The 20373-nt window shown below is 42.7% G+C and overlaps 1 protein-coding gene across 1 annotated transcript; it reads right to left on the minus strand.

Annotated features, from left to right (window-relative positions):
- Nucleotides 1-1798: 1798 nt before the first annotated feature.
- Nucleotides 1799-19873, minus strand: LOC111960397 (kinesin light chain 2-like). Its single transcript, XM_070437827.1, is given in 16 exon segments — nt 1799-2545; nt 2983-3040; nt 3228-3352; nt 7264-7410; nt 10688-10764; nt 10767-10792; nt 10915-10982; nt 11224-11273; nt 13274-13373; nt 13594-13767; nt 13906-14095; nt 14238-14454; nt 16272-16455; nt 16741-16863; nt 18224-18470; nt 19785-19873. Coding segments are annotated over 15 exon segments (1854 nt in total). The 5' UTR covers nt 18455-18470; nt 19785-19873; the 3' UTR covers nt 1799-2461.
- Between the last annotated feature and the right edge of the window lie 500 nt (nt 19874-20373).

Here is a 20373-nt window from a genome sequence, read left to right on the forward strand (position 1 = left end):
TCTGACAAGGCAACGAACGGAACAGTAGTTGATTAGAGCACAAACATATCTGACCAGATCAGGCTATAGATTCAGGGGGAAATTCTAACCTCCATTTTGTAAAATTTTCACTTCATGTCAGTGGGAGACTAAATGAAAAATGGACTAGAAGTTAGGACACCCATTAAGTGCCGATATTCTCCCCGTTTCTCTCTTCACTCTTTTCTGACTGTCCTCTTCCAGTGTCTGTCTCCAAATCAGAGGTTCTCCTAACCTCTAACCAGTTTAAACAAGAACCTGTCTGTGCGCTATATACAAAGAAAGAAATAGAAAATAACTTAAACCTGTATATACATAACCAATCAGACGGCAAAAAGGAGAGGTTAAACTGGTCAGTGCCGTTTTTTTCTCCCAGATGATGTTTAAATACACCGATTTATTTGACATCCCAAAAAGATTGTGTACCATGTGTCTTTTACCTCGCTGAAGTTTCTAACAGCTGTAGTTCATACCTCGTCTTAAAAACGTATGATTTATATGGCTGTAGCACTGTGATTTCCATCGAATGGGTTGTTAGCATTTTCAGTAATCACGCCACTAGTGACCTGAGTGTGATGCTTCTGTAACAGAGTTAAGAATGTACCATAATGCTCCGCAGCTAGCTTGAAATGTTGCCGATGGCGCTAACCAATTGGTACCTTTTGTATAGCTCAATCGTGTTCACACGTTGTCATGGAGGGCGGTCACGTYTGTTGCAAAGCAGAGGATCACTGGTTCGATCCCGGGATGGAGACAGGGACGGTGGAGGAAGCTAAACCGTTAGCGGCACACTGACGCCGGTTACACTTCTCTAAGATAGAAATCAGAATAGAACTAGCCTACCTAAGGTTGAGTGTCTGCATGAGAGTGTGCGGGTTAAGATGGAAATCAGAATAGAACTAGCCTGGCCTAAGGTTGATGCTGCGCTGCATGAGGGTGGCGGGTTAAAGATGGAATCAGATAGAAACTAGCCTAGCCTAAGGTTGAGTGTCTGCATGAGAGTGTGCGGGTTAAGATAGAAATCAGAATAGAACTAGCCTGCCTAAGGTTGAGTGTCTGCATGAGAGTGTGCGGGGTTAAGATGAAATCAGAATAGAACTAGCCTGCCTAAGGTTGAGTGTCTGCATGAGAGTGTGCGGGTTAAGATGGAAATCAGAATAGAACTAGCCTGCCTAAGGTTGAGTGTCTGCATGAGAGTGTGCGGGTTAAGATGGAAATCAGAATAGAACTAGCCTGCCTAAGGTTGAGTGTCTGCATGAGAGTGTGCGGGTTAAGATGAAATCAGAATAAGAACTAGCCTGCCTAAGGTTGAGTGTCTGCATGAGAGTGTGCGGGTTAAGATAGAAATCAGAATAGAAATAGCCTGCCTAAGGTTGAGTGTCTGCATGAGAGTGTGCGGGTTAAGATAGAAATCAGAATAGAACTAGCTGCCTAAGGTTGAGTGTCTGCATGAGAGTGTGCGGGTTAAGATGGAAATCAGAATAGAACTAGCCTGCCTAAGGTTGAGTGTCTGCATGAGAGTGTGCGGGTTAAGATGAAATCAGAATAGAACTAGCCTGCCTAAGGTTGAGTGTCTGCATGAGAGTGTGCGGGTTAAGATAGAAATCAGAATAGAACTAGCCTGCCTAAGGTTGAGTGTCTGCATGAGAGTGTGCGGGTTAAGATAGAAATCAGAATAGAAACTAGCCTGCTAAGGTTGAGTGTCTGCATGGAGAGTGTGCGGGTTAAGATAGAAATCAGAATAGAACTAGCCTGCCTAAGGTTGAGTGTCTGCATGAGAGTGTGCGGGTTAAGATAGAAATCAGAATAGAACTAGCCTGCCTAAGGTTGAGTGTCTGCATGAGAGTGTGCGGGTTAAGATAGAAATTCAGAATAGAACTAGCCTGCTAAGGTTGAGTGTCTGCATGAGAGTGTGCGGGTTAAGATAGAAATCAGAATAGAAATAAGCCTGCCTAAGGTTGAGTGTCTGCATGAGAGTGTGCGGGTTAAGATAGAAATCAGAATAGAACTAGCCTGCCTAAGGTTGAGTGTCTGCATGAGAGTGTGCGGGTTAAGATGGAAATTTGTCACGCTGCGATAACGATATGGATTCTGTCATGATGCTATGCCTCAGACTCACCATGATGAGTGTCTAGTGCAAACATTCCACCTTCTAGTAAGCAGCATGCCGTTTAAATAGGATTCTCTCTACTTGTTTGATAGATGCCAGCGAAGTATACAGTGAAGCAGACACAGAGACGTCTGAGTCACTAAAAGCGTCAAGTCAGTTTTTTTTGGCAATGCTTTTTCTTGTTTCTTTAGAAAATATGTCTTGAATGTGAGTGTTGGATCTGAAGTGTGTTTTGATCGCTTTGAGCGGCAAACTGCCTCTCCTCATTGGGCTTTCCTCCTCCTGGTCCCGTCATTGGACCTTCCTCCTCCTGGTCCCGCCTCCTGTCTCTGTTTAACCAATCAGGGAGCTGCGTCTTGACAAGTCCACATTGCTGGCACTCAGTCCTCTGCATTCTGATAGGCCGGTGTTGGCGTCCTGGAGAGAGGGAGGGAGAAAATAGAAAGGATGTTTTTATTTATTTATTTCACTTTTATTTAACCAGGTAGGCCAGTTGAGAACACGTTCTCATTTACAACTGTGACCTGGCCAAGATAAAGCAAAGCAGTGCGACAACAACAACACAAAGTTAGACCAACAAACGTACAGTCAATAACACAATAGAAAATAAAAATAGAAGTACAGTGTGTGCAAATGTAGAAGGGTAGGGAGGTAGGGAATAAATAGGCTGTAGAGGTGAAAATAATTACAGTGTTTGATAAAGGGTAGGCACCAAACAACATAGTGTTAATAGCTCAGTGACAGCAGTCCTTAGCTGGTAACTAACAGGTTAATAGCTCAGTAACAGCAGTCCTTGGCTGGTAACTAACAGGTTAATAGCTTAGTGACAGTGATGGACGGCTAACACCAAGTACCTGTGAGGGGTCTTCTGCACTCTTGTTGAGGAAGTTGAGGGAGCTGGCTCTCTTCATACTGAGGAACACACAGACAGACATTAAGGATTCAATTAGCCTCAATAGAAAACATTTTATTGCCTGTGTGCCTCAGGTGCCTTGTCGGCTCCCCACTAAAGAACAAACCCCCTGAGGCAAACACAAAAATGATTCACACAGTATGAGCAGTGATGGGCTAGGGTGCAGACATACACAGTCTCTCTCACCCTGGGTTGCGGGGCTCCTGAGGGCCACTGCCCTGTAGTTTCTTCACCAGCATCTCACTGCTCCTACGTAGCGCTTCACGGATCTTCCCAAAGGAGCCGCTCCGACGCAACGAACCGTTACCTTCCTGAGAGAACAAGACAACCACTGCATATTAAGGAGTGGCCTCCAAAACAAAAAGTTATTTTTGATGTATTTATTACTTACAGTACTGTGCAAAAGTTTAAGGCAGGTGTGAAAAAATGCTGTAAAAGTAAGAATGCTTTKAAAAATGTTTTGAAAGAAAAGCACATTTTGTCCATTAAAATAACATCAAATTGATCAGAAATACAGTGTAGACATTGTTAATGTTGTAACCGACTATTTTAGCTGGAAACGGCAGATCTTTAATGGAACATCTATGTAGGCGTACAGAGGCCCATTAACAGCAACCATAACTCCTGTGTTCCAATGGCACATTGTGTTAGCTAATCCAACTTTATCATTTTAAAAGGCTAATTGATCATTAGAAAACCCTTTTGCAATTATGTTAGCACAGCTGAAAACGGTTGTTCTGATTAAAGAAGCAATACAACTGGCCTTCTTTAGACTAGCTGTGTATCTGGAGCATCAGCATTTGTGGGTTCGATTACAGGCTCAAAATGGCCAGAAACAAAGAACTTTCCTCTGAAATTCTGAAACTATTCTTGTTCTGAGAAATTAAGGCTATTCCATGCAAGAAATTGCCAAGAAACTGAAGATCTCATACAATGCTGTGTACTACTCCCTTCACAGAACAGCGCAAACTGGCTCTAACCAGAATAGAAAGAGGAGTGGGAGGCCCCGGTGCACAACTGAGCAAGAGGACAAGTACATTAGTGTTCAGTTTGAGAAACAGACGCCTCACAAGTCCTCAACTGGCAGCTTCATTAAATAGTACCTACAAAACACCAGTCTCAACGTCAACAGTGAAGAGGCGACTCCGGAATGCTGTCCTTCTAGGCTCTGTCCAGTGTCTGTGTTCTTTTGCCCATCTCAATCTTTTCTTTTTATTGGCCAGTCTGAGATATGGCTTTTTCTTTGCAACTCTGCCTAGATGTCCAGCATCCCAGAGTAGCCTCTGCGGGTACTATTTAATGAAGCTGCCAGACTTGTGAGGCGTCTGTTTCTAATGGGCCTCTGTACGCCTATGTAGATATTCCATAAAAATAAATAAGCCATTTCCAGCTACAATAGTCATTTACACCATTAACAATGTCTACTGTATTTCTGATCAATTTGATGTTATTTTAAAAATGGACAAAAAATGAGCTTTTCTTTCAAAAACTAGGACATTTCTAAGTGACCCCAGACATTTGAACAGTAGTGTACATCAAATCAATATTTGGTGACACCACCATTTGCCTTCAAACAGCATACATTCTTTTAGGTACACTTGCACACAGGTAGGTTGGCCCAAAAATCTTGGAGAAATAACCACAGTTCTTCTGTGGATTTAGGCACCTCAGGTGCTTCTCTCTCTTCATGTAATCCCAGACAGACTCAATGATGTTGAGATCAGGGCTCTGTGGGGGGCATACCATCACTTCCAGGACTCCTTGTTCTTCTTTATGCTGAAGATAGTTCATAATGACTTTCGCTGTATGTTTGTGGTCGTTGTCATGCTGCAGAATACATTTGGGGCCAATCAGATGCCTCCCTGATGGTATTGCATGATGGATAAGTCTCTGCCTGTACTTCTCAGCATTGAGGAGACCATTCATTCTGACCAAATCCCCAACTCCATTTGCAGAAATGCAGCCACAAACTTGCAAGGAACCTCCACCATGCTTCACTGTTACCTGCAGACACTCATTCGTGTACTGCTCTCCAGCCCTTCGGCGAACAAACTGCCTTCTGCTACAGCCAAATATTTTTGACTCATCAGTCCAGAGCACCTGCTGCCATTTTTCTACACCCCAGTTCCTCTGTTTTTGTGCATAGTTGAGTCATTGACCTTGTTTCCACGTCGGAGGTATGGCTTTTTGGCCGCAAGTCTTCCATGAAGGCCACTTCTGACCAGACTTCTCCAGACAGTAGATGGGTGTTACCAGGGTCCCACTGTTTTCTGCCAATTCTGAGCTGATGGCACTGCTGGACATCTTCCGATTGAGAAGGGAAGTAAGCATGATGTGTCTTTCATCTGCTGCAGTAAGTTTCCTTGGCCGACCACTGCGTCTACTGTCCTCAAAGTTTCCCGTTTCTTTGTGCTTCTTCAAAATAGCTTGTACAGCACATCTGGAAACCCCTGTCTGCCTTGAAGAGACCTTGCTGATGCAGTATAACTAGCTTGGGTCTTGTTGCTGTGCTCTGTCTTGCCATGGTGTATGACTTTTGACAGTAAACTGTCTTCAGCAACCTCACCTTGTTAGCTGAGTTTGGCTGTCCCTCAACCAGTTTTATTCCTCCTACACAGCTGTTTCTGTTTCAGTTAATGATTGTGTTTCAACCTACATATTGAATTGATGATCATTAGCACCTGTTTGGTATAATTGTTTAAATCATACACCTGACTATATGCCTACAAAATCCCTGACTTTGTGCAAGTGTACCTACGAGAATTGATGCTGTTTTGAAGGCAAAAGTGGTCACATCAAATATGGATTTGATGTAAATGTTTCTTCTGTTCACTCACTTTGCATTTAGTTACTTGATAAATATAATATTTTAACATTCTATTTTTTAAAGCATTCTTACTTTAGAGCATTTTTTCACACCTGTCTGAAACTTTTGCACAGTACTGTATATCAATGTCTTTATCAGGCACAACAAACATCACACTAGATTCAAGCTACATAGCAATTTTTCATTGTTGCTAGTAAAAAACAACAACACTTAATTTCTTCAAACTTACGGGCGATTCACAATATATATCTCAAATGTTTTTCTCTCTAAATCAATTTGTTGCACAATTATAGGTATATACACTGCATTTCAAACAGTTTGGAATAATTMTATGAATTCAGGGCTTGTAAAATTATACCTAGGCTAAATAAAAGTCTTCAACCATAAGACCCAKTAATAATTACATTATTTTAACCTGCTTTAAAAATAAAAAAAATCACTGATCAAGCATTCAAGTCTATGAAAATGCCCCTTTTGTTACAAATGTAACCAGAACCATGCACATCCACTAATAATGACCATCTTCTGGTAGCAGGTATTATAGAACATTAACACAGGTCTCATTAACAATCTCTCAAGCACAAGCCCATGGCTAGTAAGTAGCCAGCTACTCTTTATATTTAAAGTCTGGCCAACTTGGATCTATTTGCTTGCTAACAAGTTAGAACAGTCAAGKTGTTATGAATACACCCTCCAGTCCGTCTCCAACTGGTTGAACAACATAGCCTGTTCATTTTGTTTAGTTGTTGAAATCAAGTGGTCTACCTGGATAAGAAAAWGCTTATTTCTCAGAATGAAAACGAGTTGGCATTCCTTAAACAAACGCATATTTTTATGCTCATTGCACATTTCTAAAACACAGACTAGACAGCTAGCATATAACAGTCTGTGGACATTTCTAAAACACAGTCTGAGGCTAAAATGCTGCTCGCATTTTCCACAATCATGTTCATTGATACTCTCGTTTTAGTAGGGTCTGCGCTGTTCTAAAAGTTGGGAGTTGAGACAAAGAAAGTATTGTAAAGTAAAAGTTAAGTTCTCCTCTTTACAGTAAAATTATGTCTGAATGCGTTTCGTGTGTCTAGAAGACCGGTGATGTCGGACCAAACCTCAAATGCAAATTGCGAATTTAAACTGCTTGTTGTCAGAGAGAAAGAAGTGATATTTAGTCTCTTTGTTGTGAGTGGTAGGGGAGGGGCTGGTGTCTGTGTGTGAGTGGGAAAGTGCACAGTACACAGAGCACAGAAGGAGCGAAGGAGACGAGACCAAAAAACATTGATTCTTGCTAAAAACATGTATTGGAATTCGATATATAGCCCAGCCCTAATTTGACTGTATGTTCACTCTTACGAATGCTTCATCTTTCAACAATAATAAGACAAAGGAGGTTCGTACCCCGTTCCACTCTGCTCCGTCGTCCCCTTCACAGTCCCCCCGCTGGGGCCCGTTGAGACCCTCCCGGCTCTGCCGTCGCTCACCCCCTCCTGGGGCCCCATCCTTCAGGAGCTCCACCACCTTACTCTGGTTAATGGCATCTATACCCTGGGGGGGAACATGATAATGAATCCTAAATGTCAGCAGGGTTGGAACAGAGTGTATGTGAGAGCTTCAAGACTCTAGACTACAGCCTTTGATAATTGCACTGCCAGTGTCTCAGTGCTTGTACCTTCTTTTTTGAATGATTGCATAGTAAAAGCTTTTTTGACTGAATGTGCAGTAACTGATAGTGATAGCGTAGTACTAGCATCTGATAGCGATAGCGTATCACTGGTACCTGATAGCGTAGTACTAGCATCTGATAGCGATAGCGTATCACTGGTAACCTGATAAGCGTATCAAACTAGTACCTATACGTACACTAGTACCTAGCTAGCGTATCACTAGTACCTGCTAGCGTACGTATCACTAGTAGGCTAGCTATACTAACTCGTAGCGTATCACTGTACCTCTGAGCGTATCACTAGTACCTGATAGCGTATCTAGTACCTGATAGTTGGAAATGAGATTCGTTACTAGCCCTGATAGTAAAGCGTGAAAATACGTATGACCTGATTAGTAACAGTATTCAACTAGTACACAACAGTAAATTACTAGTTAGACCGATAGTGTATCACCAGTACCTGACCAGTGTCAGTGAATGAAACTAGTACCTGACAGTGTCAGTGAATGACTAGTACCTGACAGTGTCAGTGAATGACTAGTACCTGACATAAGTGACAGTAATGACTAGTACCCTGACAGTGACAGTGAATGAACTAGTACCAACAGTGACAGTGAATGACTAGTACCTGACAAGTGACAGTGAATGACTAGTACCTGATAGTGCCAGTGAATTACTAGTACCTGATAGTGTAGTACTAGTACCCGATAGTGTGACAGTGAGTCACTAAGTAGCTGACAGTGATTCACTAGTACCTGAGAGTGACAGTGGGAATGACTAGTACCTACAGTAACATGGCTGAAGTGACAGTACATGACTAGTGCCTGATAGTGACAGTAAATGACTAGTGCCTGATAGTGACAGTAAAGACTAGTGCCTGATAGAATGACAGTAAATGACAGTAGCCTGATAGTGACAGTAAATGACTAGTGCCTGATAGTGACAGTTAAATGACTATGGCCTGATAGTGACCAGTAAGATGACTAGTACTTGACCGTGTGATAGTGACGCAGTAATGACTAGTGCCTGATAGCTACAGTGAATGATAGGCTGATAGGTTACGATGGAAGACTTAGTGCCTGATTGAGTGACAGTGAATGACTAGTGCCTGATAGTGACAGTGAATGACTAGTGGCCTGATAGTGACAGTGAATGACTAGTGCCGGATAGGTGACAGCTGATATGACTAGTGCCTGATAGCTGACAGTGACATGACTAGTGCCTGATAGTGACAGTGAATGACTAGTGCCTGATAGTGACAGTGACAGTGCAAGACTAGTGCCTGATAGTGACAGTGAATGACTAGTGCCTGATAGTGACAGTAAATGACTAGTGCCTGATAGTTGACAGTAAATGACTAGTGCCTGATAGTCAGTGACAGCTTAATTACAGTGAACTAGTGCCTGATAGTGGTCAGTGAATGACTATTGCCTGTAGTGTCAGGTGAAGAACGTAGTGCCTGATAGGTCAGTGAATACTATGCTGATTAGTGCAGTGAAGACTATGCCTGATAGTGACAGTGAATGACTAGTGCCTGATAGTGACAGTGAGATGACTAGTGGCCTGATAATATGACAGTGAATGACTAGTGCCTGATTAGTGACATGAATGGACTAGTGCCTGATAGTGCACAGTGAAATGACTAGTTGCCTGAGTAGTGACAGTGGAATGACTAGTGCCTGATAGTGTCAGATGAATGACTAGCTGCCTGATATGTCAGTGAAACTAGTGCCTATAAGGATCTAAGTGGCGAGGATGTCAGTTATTACTAGTACCTGATAGTGTCAGGAATGACTAGTAACATTCATTAGTGAGTCAGTGAAGGTGAAGGAGTAACCTGACATTAGTATGTACCGTATGCAGTGAATAGTTGACAGTCTGCCTGAGCCCTATAAGTTGACAGTAAATGAGCTAGTGCCTGATAGACAGGTAAATGAGCTAGTGCCTGATAGTGACAGTGAATGACTAGTGCCTGATAGTGACAGTGAATGACAAGTACATGATAGTGTCAGTGAATGACTAGTGCCTGATAGTGTCAGTAAATGACTAGTGCCTGATAGTGTCAGTAAATGACTAGTGCCTGATAGTGTCAGTCAATGACTAGTGCCTGAGAGTGTCAGTATATTACTAGTACATGATAGTGTCAGTATATGACTAGTACCTGATATTGTCAGTATATGACTAGTACCTGATAGTGTCAGTATATTACTAGTACCTGATAGTGTCAGTATATTACTAGTACGATAGTGTCAGTATATTTACTAGTACCTGATAGTGACAGTGAAATGACTAGTACCTGATAGTGTCAGTATATTACTAGTACCTGATAGTGTCAGTATATTACTAGTACCTGATAGTGTCAGTGAATGACTAGTACCTGATAGTGTCAGTGAATGACTAGTACCTGATATGACAGTGAATGACTAGTACCTGATAGGGTCAGTGAATGACTAGTACCTGATAGTGTCAGTAATATTACTAGTACCTGATAGTGTCCAGTGAATGACTAGTACCTGATAGTGTCAGTATATTACTAGTACCTGATAGTGGTAGTTGAATGCCTAGTACCTGATAGTGTCAGTGAATGACTAGTACCTGATAGGGTCAGTGAATGACTAGTACCTGATAGTGTCAGTATATTACTAGTACCTGATAGTGTCAGTATATTACTAGTACCTGATAGTGTCAGTATATTACTAGTACCTGATATTGTCAGTATATTACTAGTGCCTGAATAGTGACAGTGAATTACTAGTACCCGATCGCGCATTACTAGTACACCGATCACGTATTACTAGAACCCAATCGCGTATTACTAGAACCCAATCGCGTATTACTAGAACCCAATCGCGTATTACTAGAACCATCGCGTATTACTAGAACCAATCGCGTATACTAGAACCCAATCGCGTATTACTAGTACCCAATCGTGTATTATAGTCCAATCGTGTATTACTCGTACCGAACTGTGTAACTGACAATGAATTGCTAGTACCTGTAGTGATAGTGTATTACTAGTACCTGATAGTGATAGTGTATTACCAGTACCTGATAGTAATAGTGTATTACCAGTACCCGATAGTGTATTACCAGTACCCGATAGTGTATTACCAGTACCCGATAGTGTATTACCAGTACCCGATAGTGTATTCCTAGTACCTGCTTGCGTGTCTTGGTAGAACACTCCTAGTGCTCAGCTGCCTGTAATTTACCCTGCCTGCGGTACAGCGCCCCAGGCTCTTCAGGGTGGTATTGACAGTAGGACTGACAGGAATGAAGTACATGTCAACATCATGTCATCATTTAATCACAATGTTAATATCATTTAAAACACTGAGTTCTGTGTATTTATCTCCCACTCAAATTAAGTTTATACTAAGTCTCACCTGTCAACTTTGCAGGCCTTGTACCAGCTCCCATACTCTACACAGGGACTAGCTTCCTTCCTCTTCCCCTGAGAGAGAGAGTGGGAGCAAGAGAGAAAGGGATAAGAGAGAGCGGAAAGGCCGGGAGAATAGAGGGGCAGTTAGCAGCAGTAGACATTAATTATGACCTTATTATAAAGCCTCCTCTATTATTAATAGATGAATATTCTCCATCTTTATCTCAGTCCTATTGGTCTACCCATCCATCAGAGTTCATACGCTGCCATTAACAGGTAGGACCATGGTTCAGATCAGTCATACTGCAGCTACCTTGCTCTCCTCTCTCTCCTCCGCATGCATCCAGATTGGCTTGTTGTCATCTGCAAGAGAAGAGGATGAAGAGAGGAGGGGATGAGTGGCAGTTTTATTTGTATATTCATATATTTTGTTTCACGGACCAGAACCATATACCATACTCTATGAACAGTTTACCACACGTATACCATATGCTATGAACCGTATACCGTATGTTTGAACAGTATACCATACGTTATGAACCGTATACCACAAGTATACCATGTGTTATGAACTGTATACCATACTTTATGAACAGTATACCACACGTATACCATATGTTATGAACCGTATACCGTATGTTATGAACAGTATACCATACGTTATGAACCGTATACCATGTGTTATGAACCGTATACCATGTGTTATGAACCGTATACCACACGTATACCATATGTTAGGAACCGTATACCATGTGTTATGAACCGTATACCACACGTATACCATATGTTAGGAACGTATACATGTGTTATGAACCGTATACCACACGTATACCATATGTTAGGAACCGTATACCATGTGTTATGAACCGTATACCATGTGTTATGAACCGTATTCCATGTGTTATGAACCGTATACCGTATGTTATGAACAGTATACCATACGTTATGAACCGTATACCACAAGTATACCATGTGTTATGAACTGTATACCATACTTTATGAACAGTATACCACACGTATACCGTATGTTATGAACCGTATACCGTATGTTGAACAGTATACCATACGTTATGAACCGTATACCATGTTTTATACCGTATACCATGTGTTATGAACCGTATTCCATGTGTTATGAACCGTATACCACACGTATACCATATGTTAGGAACCGTATACCATGTGTTATGAACCGTATATCACACATATACCATATGTTATAAACCGTATATATGTGTTATGAACCGTATTCCATGTGTTATGAACCGTATACCACACATATACCATATGTTTAAACCGTATACCATGTATTATAAACCGTATACCATATGTTATGAACCGTATACCACACATATACCATATGTTATGAACCGTATACCACACATATACCGTACGTTATGAACCGTATACCATATGTTATGAACCGTATACCACACATATACCATTGTTATGAACCGTATACCACACATATACCATATGTTATGAACCGTATACCACACATATACCGTACGTTATGAACCGTATACCATATGTTATGAACCGTATACGTTGGGTATACATTATGTTCCCTCACACGACAAATAAAAGGTATTTGCATTTAAAACCAAAATGGATACATTTATGGCATATCATTAAAGATTATTCCACCTCTGTGAAACCTACAGTGTGTGGGGGAACATAAAGTGTCCCATGCCAGACCCCTGTACTGTGCTCTACTGAGCATGACAGTGTTTAAGGGTTTGATTGGCTTCAAGGCAGTGCTGCATTAACATGCTTTACACACGACAGATAGCCTGTATTAGCCCTGAACCCCTGAACTGACTGACTGGCCAGGACACGGCCACGCATGGCCAGCCAATGACCACAGGGTTTACTGGGTAGTCCCGGCCAGAATGGACATACTGTTGATTCACACATCTTCTAATGCTACATGAAGAGTTGATGGAGGTGGTTGGTCTGGTGGTAAATGTAGTACTGTGCATCCCAAATGGCACCCTATTCCCACAGGGCTCTGGTCAAAAGTAGTGRATTACATAGGGAATAGGGTGCCAATTAATTAATAATAATTGATTGGATTTATATAGTGCTTTTCTATCGAGGTACTCAAAAAGCTTTACATAGTAGGGGGAAACTCACCTCATCCACCAGCAATGTGTAACACCCACCTAGGTGATGCATGGCAACCATTTTATGCCAGAACATTCACCACACATCATCTAACAGGTGGAGAGGTGAGGAGTGATGAGGGCATGATTAGCTGGCCATGATGGAATGGGGCCAGGTTGGGAATTTAGGACGCAGCCCTAGTTTGTCAGTGAGTGTTGTGTTAATGTCCACTGTAGGACTGCTGGTCGTAGGAGACTCACTGTTGACTGATCCAAACTCCTTCTCATGTGCTCTGGTTAGGATCTCTTTGTACAGGGACTCAGCATCCTTGAACTTCCCCTGTTTGAGGTAGCATGTAGCCTAGAGAGATGAGATGAAACCTCAAATGGTTTGATGTGAAAATACAACTCAATTCAATACACAAGCCAATAAATGTAACAATACCAAGATCGCAAAAAAACAGTCTGTTCAACTTGAATAAACTTGATTAAATCTCTCAGGGGGAATTCATTACTGAAAATGTAGCTCTTCAACCCTCTACTACAATGTCTAGCCCCCCTCTCCCTCCCTCCCTCCTCACCAGGTTGTTCTTGGTCTTGGCTACGTTGGGGTCGTCAGCCCCKAGTTTGGACTGGTAGATCTCCAGGGCTTGTCTGTAATAATACTCCACCTCCTCGTACTTTCCCTGGTTCTGACACAGCAGGGCCAGGTTGTTCAGCTGCTTGGCCACATCAGGGTGGTACTTCCCCAGGACCTGAACACACAACCATTTAAATACTTTACCTACAGGAAAGGACAAGTCATACATATGGTTTCACTTGTGAGTTATCATGGGCTATGAATTTATCTGACCACATGACCTAACCAGGAAGAACTCTGTAATGATCCATACCTTCTCTCTGATCTCCAGGGCTCTCTTACAGAGGGGCTCAGCCTCCTTGTACTTGCCCCTCTTCCCGTAGAGCACAGCCAGGTTGTTGAGAGTGGCGGCTACCGCAGGGTGGTCCTTCCCCAGGGTCTTCTCTCTGATGGCCAGGGCATCGTTCAGCAGGTGGGCTGCCTCTTTGTACTTGTTCTGGTCCCTGGAACAAAACAGCACATCATGTTAAAAGATGAATACATGTGCTACCTGTAATTAATCATACGTCTTCAGCCAGCTTTTCATCTGAGCAAGTGTATCTAAAACTATCCACACATCCATCCATCCTACGCACACACACACACCTGTAGACCAGGGCCAGGATGTTGAGCATAGTGGCCACGTCAGGGTGGTCGTGTCCGGAGGTCTTCTCCAGGTCCTCCAGGGCCTGTTTGCAGAGGGGCACGGCCACCTCGTACCTCCCCTGGGAGGCGTACTGGATCACCAGGTTGTGGAGGGTCCTCAGGCGGGCCGGGATCTCATAGCCACCCTGCTGGGCCGCCACCTCTCCGCTGGGCTGGGCTGGAGAGGGGAGGGGAAACACAGCGGAGAAGGGAGGGGGGAGGGGAAGCGTTAGAGGGAGAGCTGGAAGTCTCATTCTTGGTACATTGCTCCAACTGGACTTTACTCAATATGTCTATCGTCATTTGGGAATGAAAACCTGTGACATCATCAACGTTAGTGCTCTGCTACAGCTGATGATGTCACAGGGTTGGGTTCTCTATTTCTCTCCTACAGGTGTTGACTACAGTCTCTAGGTTGGACACATAGTAAAGATATTAAGTTTTTTTTTAAACGATGTTAACTTCACTAGGGTAGGGGGCATCATTCGGAATTTTTGATGAAAAGCGTGCCCAAATTAAACTGCCTGCTACTCAGCCATAAAAGCTAGAATATGCATATAATTAGTAGACTTGGATAGAAAACACTGAAGTTTCTAAACTGTTTGAATGATGTCTGTGAGTAGAACAGAACTCATATGGCAGGCAAAAACCTGAGAAAAAAATCCAACCAGGAAGTGGGAAATCTGAGGTTTGTAGTTTTTCAAGTCATTGCCTATCGAATATACAGTGTCTATGGGGTCATATTGCACTTCCTAAGGCTTCCACTAGATGTCAACAGTATTTAGAACCTTGTTTGATGCRTCTACTGTGAAGYATGGGGGAATGGGAGCTGAATGAGTCAGAGATCTGCCAGAGTGGCATGAGCTGACCACGCACGTTCACGTGAGAGTTAGCTTGCGCTCCATTGCATTTCTACAGACAAAGGAATTGTCCGGTTGGAACATTATTGAAGATTTATGATAAAAACATCCTAAAGATTGATTCTATACTTCGTTTGACATGTTTCTCTTAACTGTAATAAGACTTTGTCTGAACTTTCGCCTGGACATGCCCGCGCATRGTGAATTTCGATTGTGTACTAAACKCGCAAACAAAAAGGAGGTATTTGGACATAAARGATGGACTTTATCGAACAAAACAAACATTTATTGTGGAACTGGGATTCCTGGGAGTGCATTCTGATGAAGATCATCAAAGGTAAGTGAATATTTATAATGCTATTTCTGACTTCTGTTGACTCCACAACATGGCGGATATCTGTATGGCTTGGTTTTGTGTCTGAGCGCTGTACTCAGATTATTGCATGGTGTGCTTTTTCCGTAAAGCTTTTTGAAATCTGACACAGCGGTTGCATTAAGGAGAAGTGGATCTAAAATTCCATGCATWACAGTTGTATCTTTTAGCAATGTTTATTATGAGTATTTCTGTAAATTGATGTGGCTCTCTGCAAAAATCACCGGATGTTTTGGAAGGAAAACATTACTGAACATAACGCGCCAATGTAAACTGAGATTTTTGGATATAAATATGAACTTTACCGAACAAAACATACATGTATTGTGTAACATGAAGTCCTATGAGTGTCATCTGATGAAGATCATCAAGGGTTAGTGATTCATTTTATCTCTATTTTTGCTTTTTGTGACTCCTCTCTTTGGCTGGAAAAATGGCTGTGTTTTTCTGTGACTTGGCTCTGACCTAACATAATCGTTTGGTGTGCTTTCGTCGTAAAGCCTTTTTGAAATCGGACACTGTGGCTGGATTTACAACAAGTGTATCTTTAAAATGGTGTAAAATATTTGTATGTTTGAGGAATTTTATTTATGGGATTTCTGTTTTGAATTTGGCGCCCTGCAGTTTCACTGGCTGTTGACGAGGTGGGACGCTAGCTTCCCACATACCCTAGTGAGGTTAATCATTTAGACTTGTGGGATTCCCCTATATGGTCCTCTTCTTTATCAATTAATCAATCAAAACACTCAATCATCATCATACCCTGTCCCTGGTCGTCATCGTTGGGGAACAGGTCGTCCAGGCTGTCTTTAGACGTCTCCCCTGCAGCCTTCTCCTCAGACTGTGACACGTCGTCGTCAAACTTCTTGATCTGGTTCATGAACTCTAGGTGCTTCTTCTCCTCCTCCAGCTGGGCAACACTCTGCTCACTACGCTGCAGCTTGTGCTGGGGGGAGAAGAGGAGAGGGGAAGAGAGGGGAAAAGGGGGGAAGAGAGGGGATAGGAGTGTGAGGGAGGTAAAACTCGACAAATGTTTTGCTTTGGAAGGGTTTAAAATGATAGCATACTCCAAAATCTAAATTGACGAGATGAGCCCACACCATTGACGGTATACGTTGGGACATGGACTCAAAACGTTTTAATCACTTTGGGTCTAGAAACATCTGAAAACCATTGGTAGTAGAGTGAACTACCAGTGCAAGCAGTATGTAGTGATATGCTGTACACGTACCTGTGTTCCTGCCAGCTCATCTCTTAACCACTGATTCTCCTGACACAGTCGTCTGACCTGGGCTCTTAGCTTCTGTTTCTCTGACTCCACAGCACTCAGGTGACCCGACAGGGCAATGATCACCTGGGGAGAGGGAGGGAGGGATGGAAGGAGAGGTTAACCCTCTAGAGTCTAAGCCAGGGGGGTTCTACTAAGTTATGGAATTCTTATAAGGACCCATTTAGGTATCCCCCCAAAAATAGTCATACAGACATGTCTCATGGTCTGACAAACACCTCTGTAGCTCTGCCACCTTTCACCGCAGATGCGGAAGGCCGACATCGGCGATTGAGACACAGCCCATGCAACAAAAAAAAAAGATATCTCTAGCTTAGACAGATATTTATGGGGATCTATATTATGCTAATTAGATTTCCGCAAGGCCACAGAAATTGATTCAAGAGGGTTAATTGAAGGAAGAGCGAAAGCTTTGAGAATGTTTTGGTTTCTAAAGAGTAAGCGGCTAGCCTTGGGGTGATGATCACCTGAAGAGAGGGACTTTGCTTGATCTATTTAACCTTTATTTATCTAGGCAGGTCAATTAGGAGCTAACTCATTTTAAATGACAACCTGGCAAATAGGGGGGATGGATTAACATAATACAGGAAAGCTTTGATAATGTTTTGGTTTCAAAGGGGGGTAGTGGTAGTCTGGGGATGCGTGTGTATAATAATARTTATTTAGTGGGTGTTTATTTCTGTTCTATTTCACACATGTACAAGTGTGTATTAATAGATGGTATAATTGGAAATGTTTTTTTTTGTTGCATATCCTATTATCAATGGAGACTCTGGAGCGATTAGGGTAAGTGCCCTGCTCAAGAGCACAGACAGATTTTTCACCTTGTCGGCTCGGYCATTCGAAGAGCCACCTTCCGGTTACTAGTCCAACGATCTGACCACTAGGCTACCTCCCATGACTGACTGCCTTGTTGTAACCTATTCTGAGACCAGTGCAAATAACGTCCTCTTTGGAGGACAATAATATATTGTTCTATTCTACTCTATTCAAAATAAGGTGGGGATGTGGAGGAGTGAATTGAGTCGGAGGGAAAGCTTTGAATGTCTTTTGGGACGTTCTTTTACGCATTTCATGTTATATCAGTCCATCAGTGTCTCAGGCAGATTCCCACTGGCACCTTCCTACAGGAAAAACAACTCCCCTATTCTCTATAATTCAACGTCCTCTCTTTCTATAAGACATTATTCTAAATAAATCCTCTCGTTGAGTCTTAGTCATACAATGTACCATGTCGTCAAGGACCAGAATCATCTTTTCCCCCTTCACTCATGATTTGTCATCATTGCATCATCATCCCGTACCTCTAAACCGGAGTAGTAAGCATCTTCCAATCAACCCATCTCTCCTTTCTCCCAATTCTTTCTTCTCCCCCCCCCCTCACTGAATCCCTCAACCCCTTCTTTCCCCCACATCTCTCTCCTACCTGTGCCTCTCCCAGGCCTAATTCTATGGCCTCCAGGCTCTTCCGCAGCAGGCCTGACTTCTCCTGGGCAGCAGGTGGCTGGGTGCAGTCCAGCAGGGACGTGAGGAGCTGGGCATGCTCCCCTCTGAGTGTCTCCAAGCCCTGCATCACAGTCTTTGTGTTGAGCACGATCTCATCCTGGGTCAGGCGCTCCAGGGCCTCCTCGCTGCGTGGGTACACCATGGTGGACATAACCCGAGTTCACACACTGGAGGGGASAGAGATTAGTTTTGAGTTAGCATATTCTTGTTCAAAGCTCTTAGAATCAAGGTTAGTTAGAGGAAAAGCCATCTAATCATATTACAAGACTCAGAAAAAAATTATGTCCGATTATGAGATTATTTCAAGGATGAGCATTAGAGGAACAAAATCCCTCAGAGATTTTGTTCACACATAACTGTTCAGTCTGTTACCAACAACAAATCATGCCACAGCTCACTCCTCTGGGCCCTCTGCCTCTGTTCCAATGGGACTCGAATCTTTTGAGTTTGAATAAATCAATGAATGAGCTGTAAGCATTTTAGTTACAAAGCTATTCTATARATAGTTTGCGTGGCACTACCCTTATAGTCAATCTATATCGCGAGAGAACAGAATTGACTAAATGGAATCATGGAAATTAAAGACACGCATCGTCGCAGATTTATAGCTGGACAGAGCAGAAATGCGCGACTCCGCGACTCCTACACTGTAGACGCGCACCTGTTCTCCTCTCGCGCCGCCAAGAGGCCCTCGCCCACACAATCACCTCCCTCCTCCCTTCCCCACCCGCACAATCCATTGACTGCAATGCACCAATATGAGCGATCCCGTAATTTCCCATCCGATTGCCACAACTAACAAATCTCTCAAACGCTGTATGGAACGTTTGGCAATTTGCAACTCTTGTTGTCGATCCATCTTACTGTCAATAGTAGCCTAGTATATGGACCAACACACTTTCGGAATCGCCCCTCTCACAGGATGACGAGAAATGAGAGACAGAGGATCAATGAAGGAGATCGATAGAGCAGAGCATTACAAGAAAATAAAATACATTCAGTATTTTGAGAGACCTAATCTATTATAAYATATTGGCCTATATCATGCAAAGAATGATAGGCCTATATGTCACACACAGGCTCGTGTCCTACAAAAAAACACTCCGACATGTTTGTAAGCATAGAGGCAGGTTTGAGGCCCAGAACGAAATATGCTACTGCAAGGGCTTTCTGCAATAGATGCGGTCGTGAGAGGACAGTACAAAGTATCTATGSTAATTCAATGAGGACCATAACAATTTCCCCAACACTTAAAATAAGCGATGACTCGTCGAAACAATGTAGCGAACCAAGGCGAGRTCGATTGGCAACATAGTAGATAGAACCTTGGTGATATCACGAGCCTGGTCTGGGAGAGGAGCACAGGTATGATTTAGTAACCTAACTCTCTCAAATGGACGTCAAAATATAAGCCAATACAATTCATATACTGTTAAAAATATACTGAAAAACCTCGTATTGACTCCCAATCCACACGATACCTTAATCGAAACGGTTCTATTTCCCCCAAGACAAGTGCGCTGCCCCCGGCTACCTCGAGCTCAAACAAAGCACGGCCGACTGTTGTGATGCTCCACTTCCATCCCTTTTTGTAAAAGTGGGCGACGCTCCTGAACGGCAATGATAACGGCAATGACAACAGCAAGGCTGAGGAGATAACGTTACCGATATAAACCTGCGCTTATATAAAGATTGACGGTATAATATCACAGTTWTTTTTTTTATTATACGTTTTCTACAGCTAAGCAAATTGTTAAATGTAGTCAGGTAACTTAACAAAAGGGAGTCTTTGCACCACGATAAACATTAAGTTATTTACCTTCTCTCTCCCCAGTCCGCCCGCCGGTTAAATCCTGATGACACGTTACTCGGCCTGCTGCACTATAAAAATAGCCCACAAAACACCACTGGCTTTAATCCCGTTGTATAAAGTCGCTGCGGTCTAAAAGRTTGCAAATTCCAAGCAATACATTGTAACCAATTATGCTAGCATTGCTGGCTGGCTAGCTAATGAATTCGAGCCTGCCACGAATTAGCCTAGTCAATGTTATCGTCTTCCGTAACTTGAAC

This window comes from Salvelinus sp. IW2-2015, linkage group LG37, assembly GCF_002910315.2.
Source record: "Salvelinus sp. IW2-2015 linkage group LG37, ASM291031v2, whole genome shotgun sequence".
Taxonomy (NCBI): domain Eukaryota; kingdom Metazoa; phylum Chordata; class Actinopteri; order Salmoniformes; family Salmonidae; genus Salvelinus; species Salvelinus sp. IW2-2015.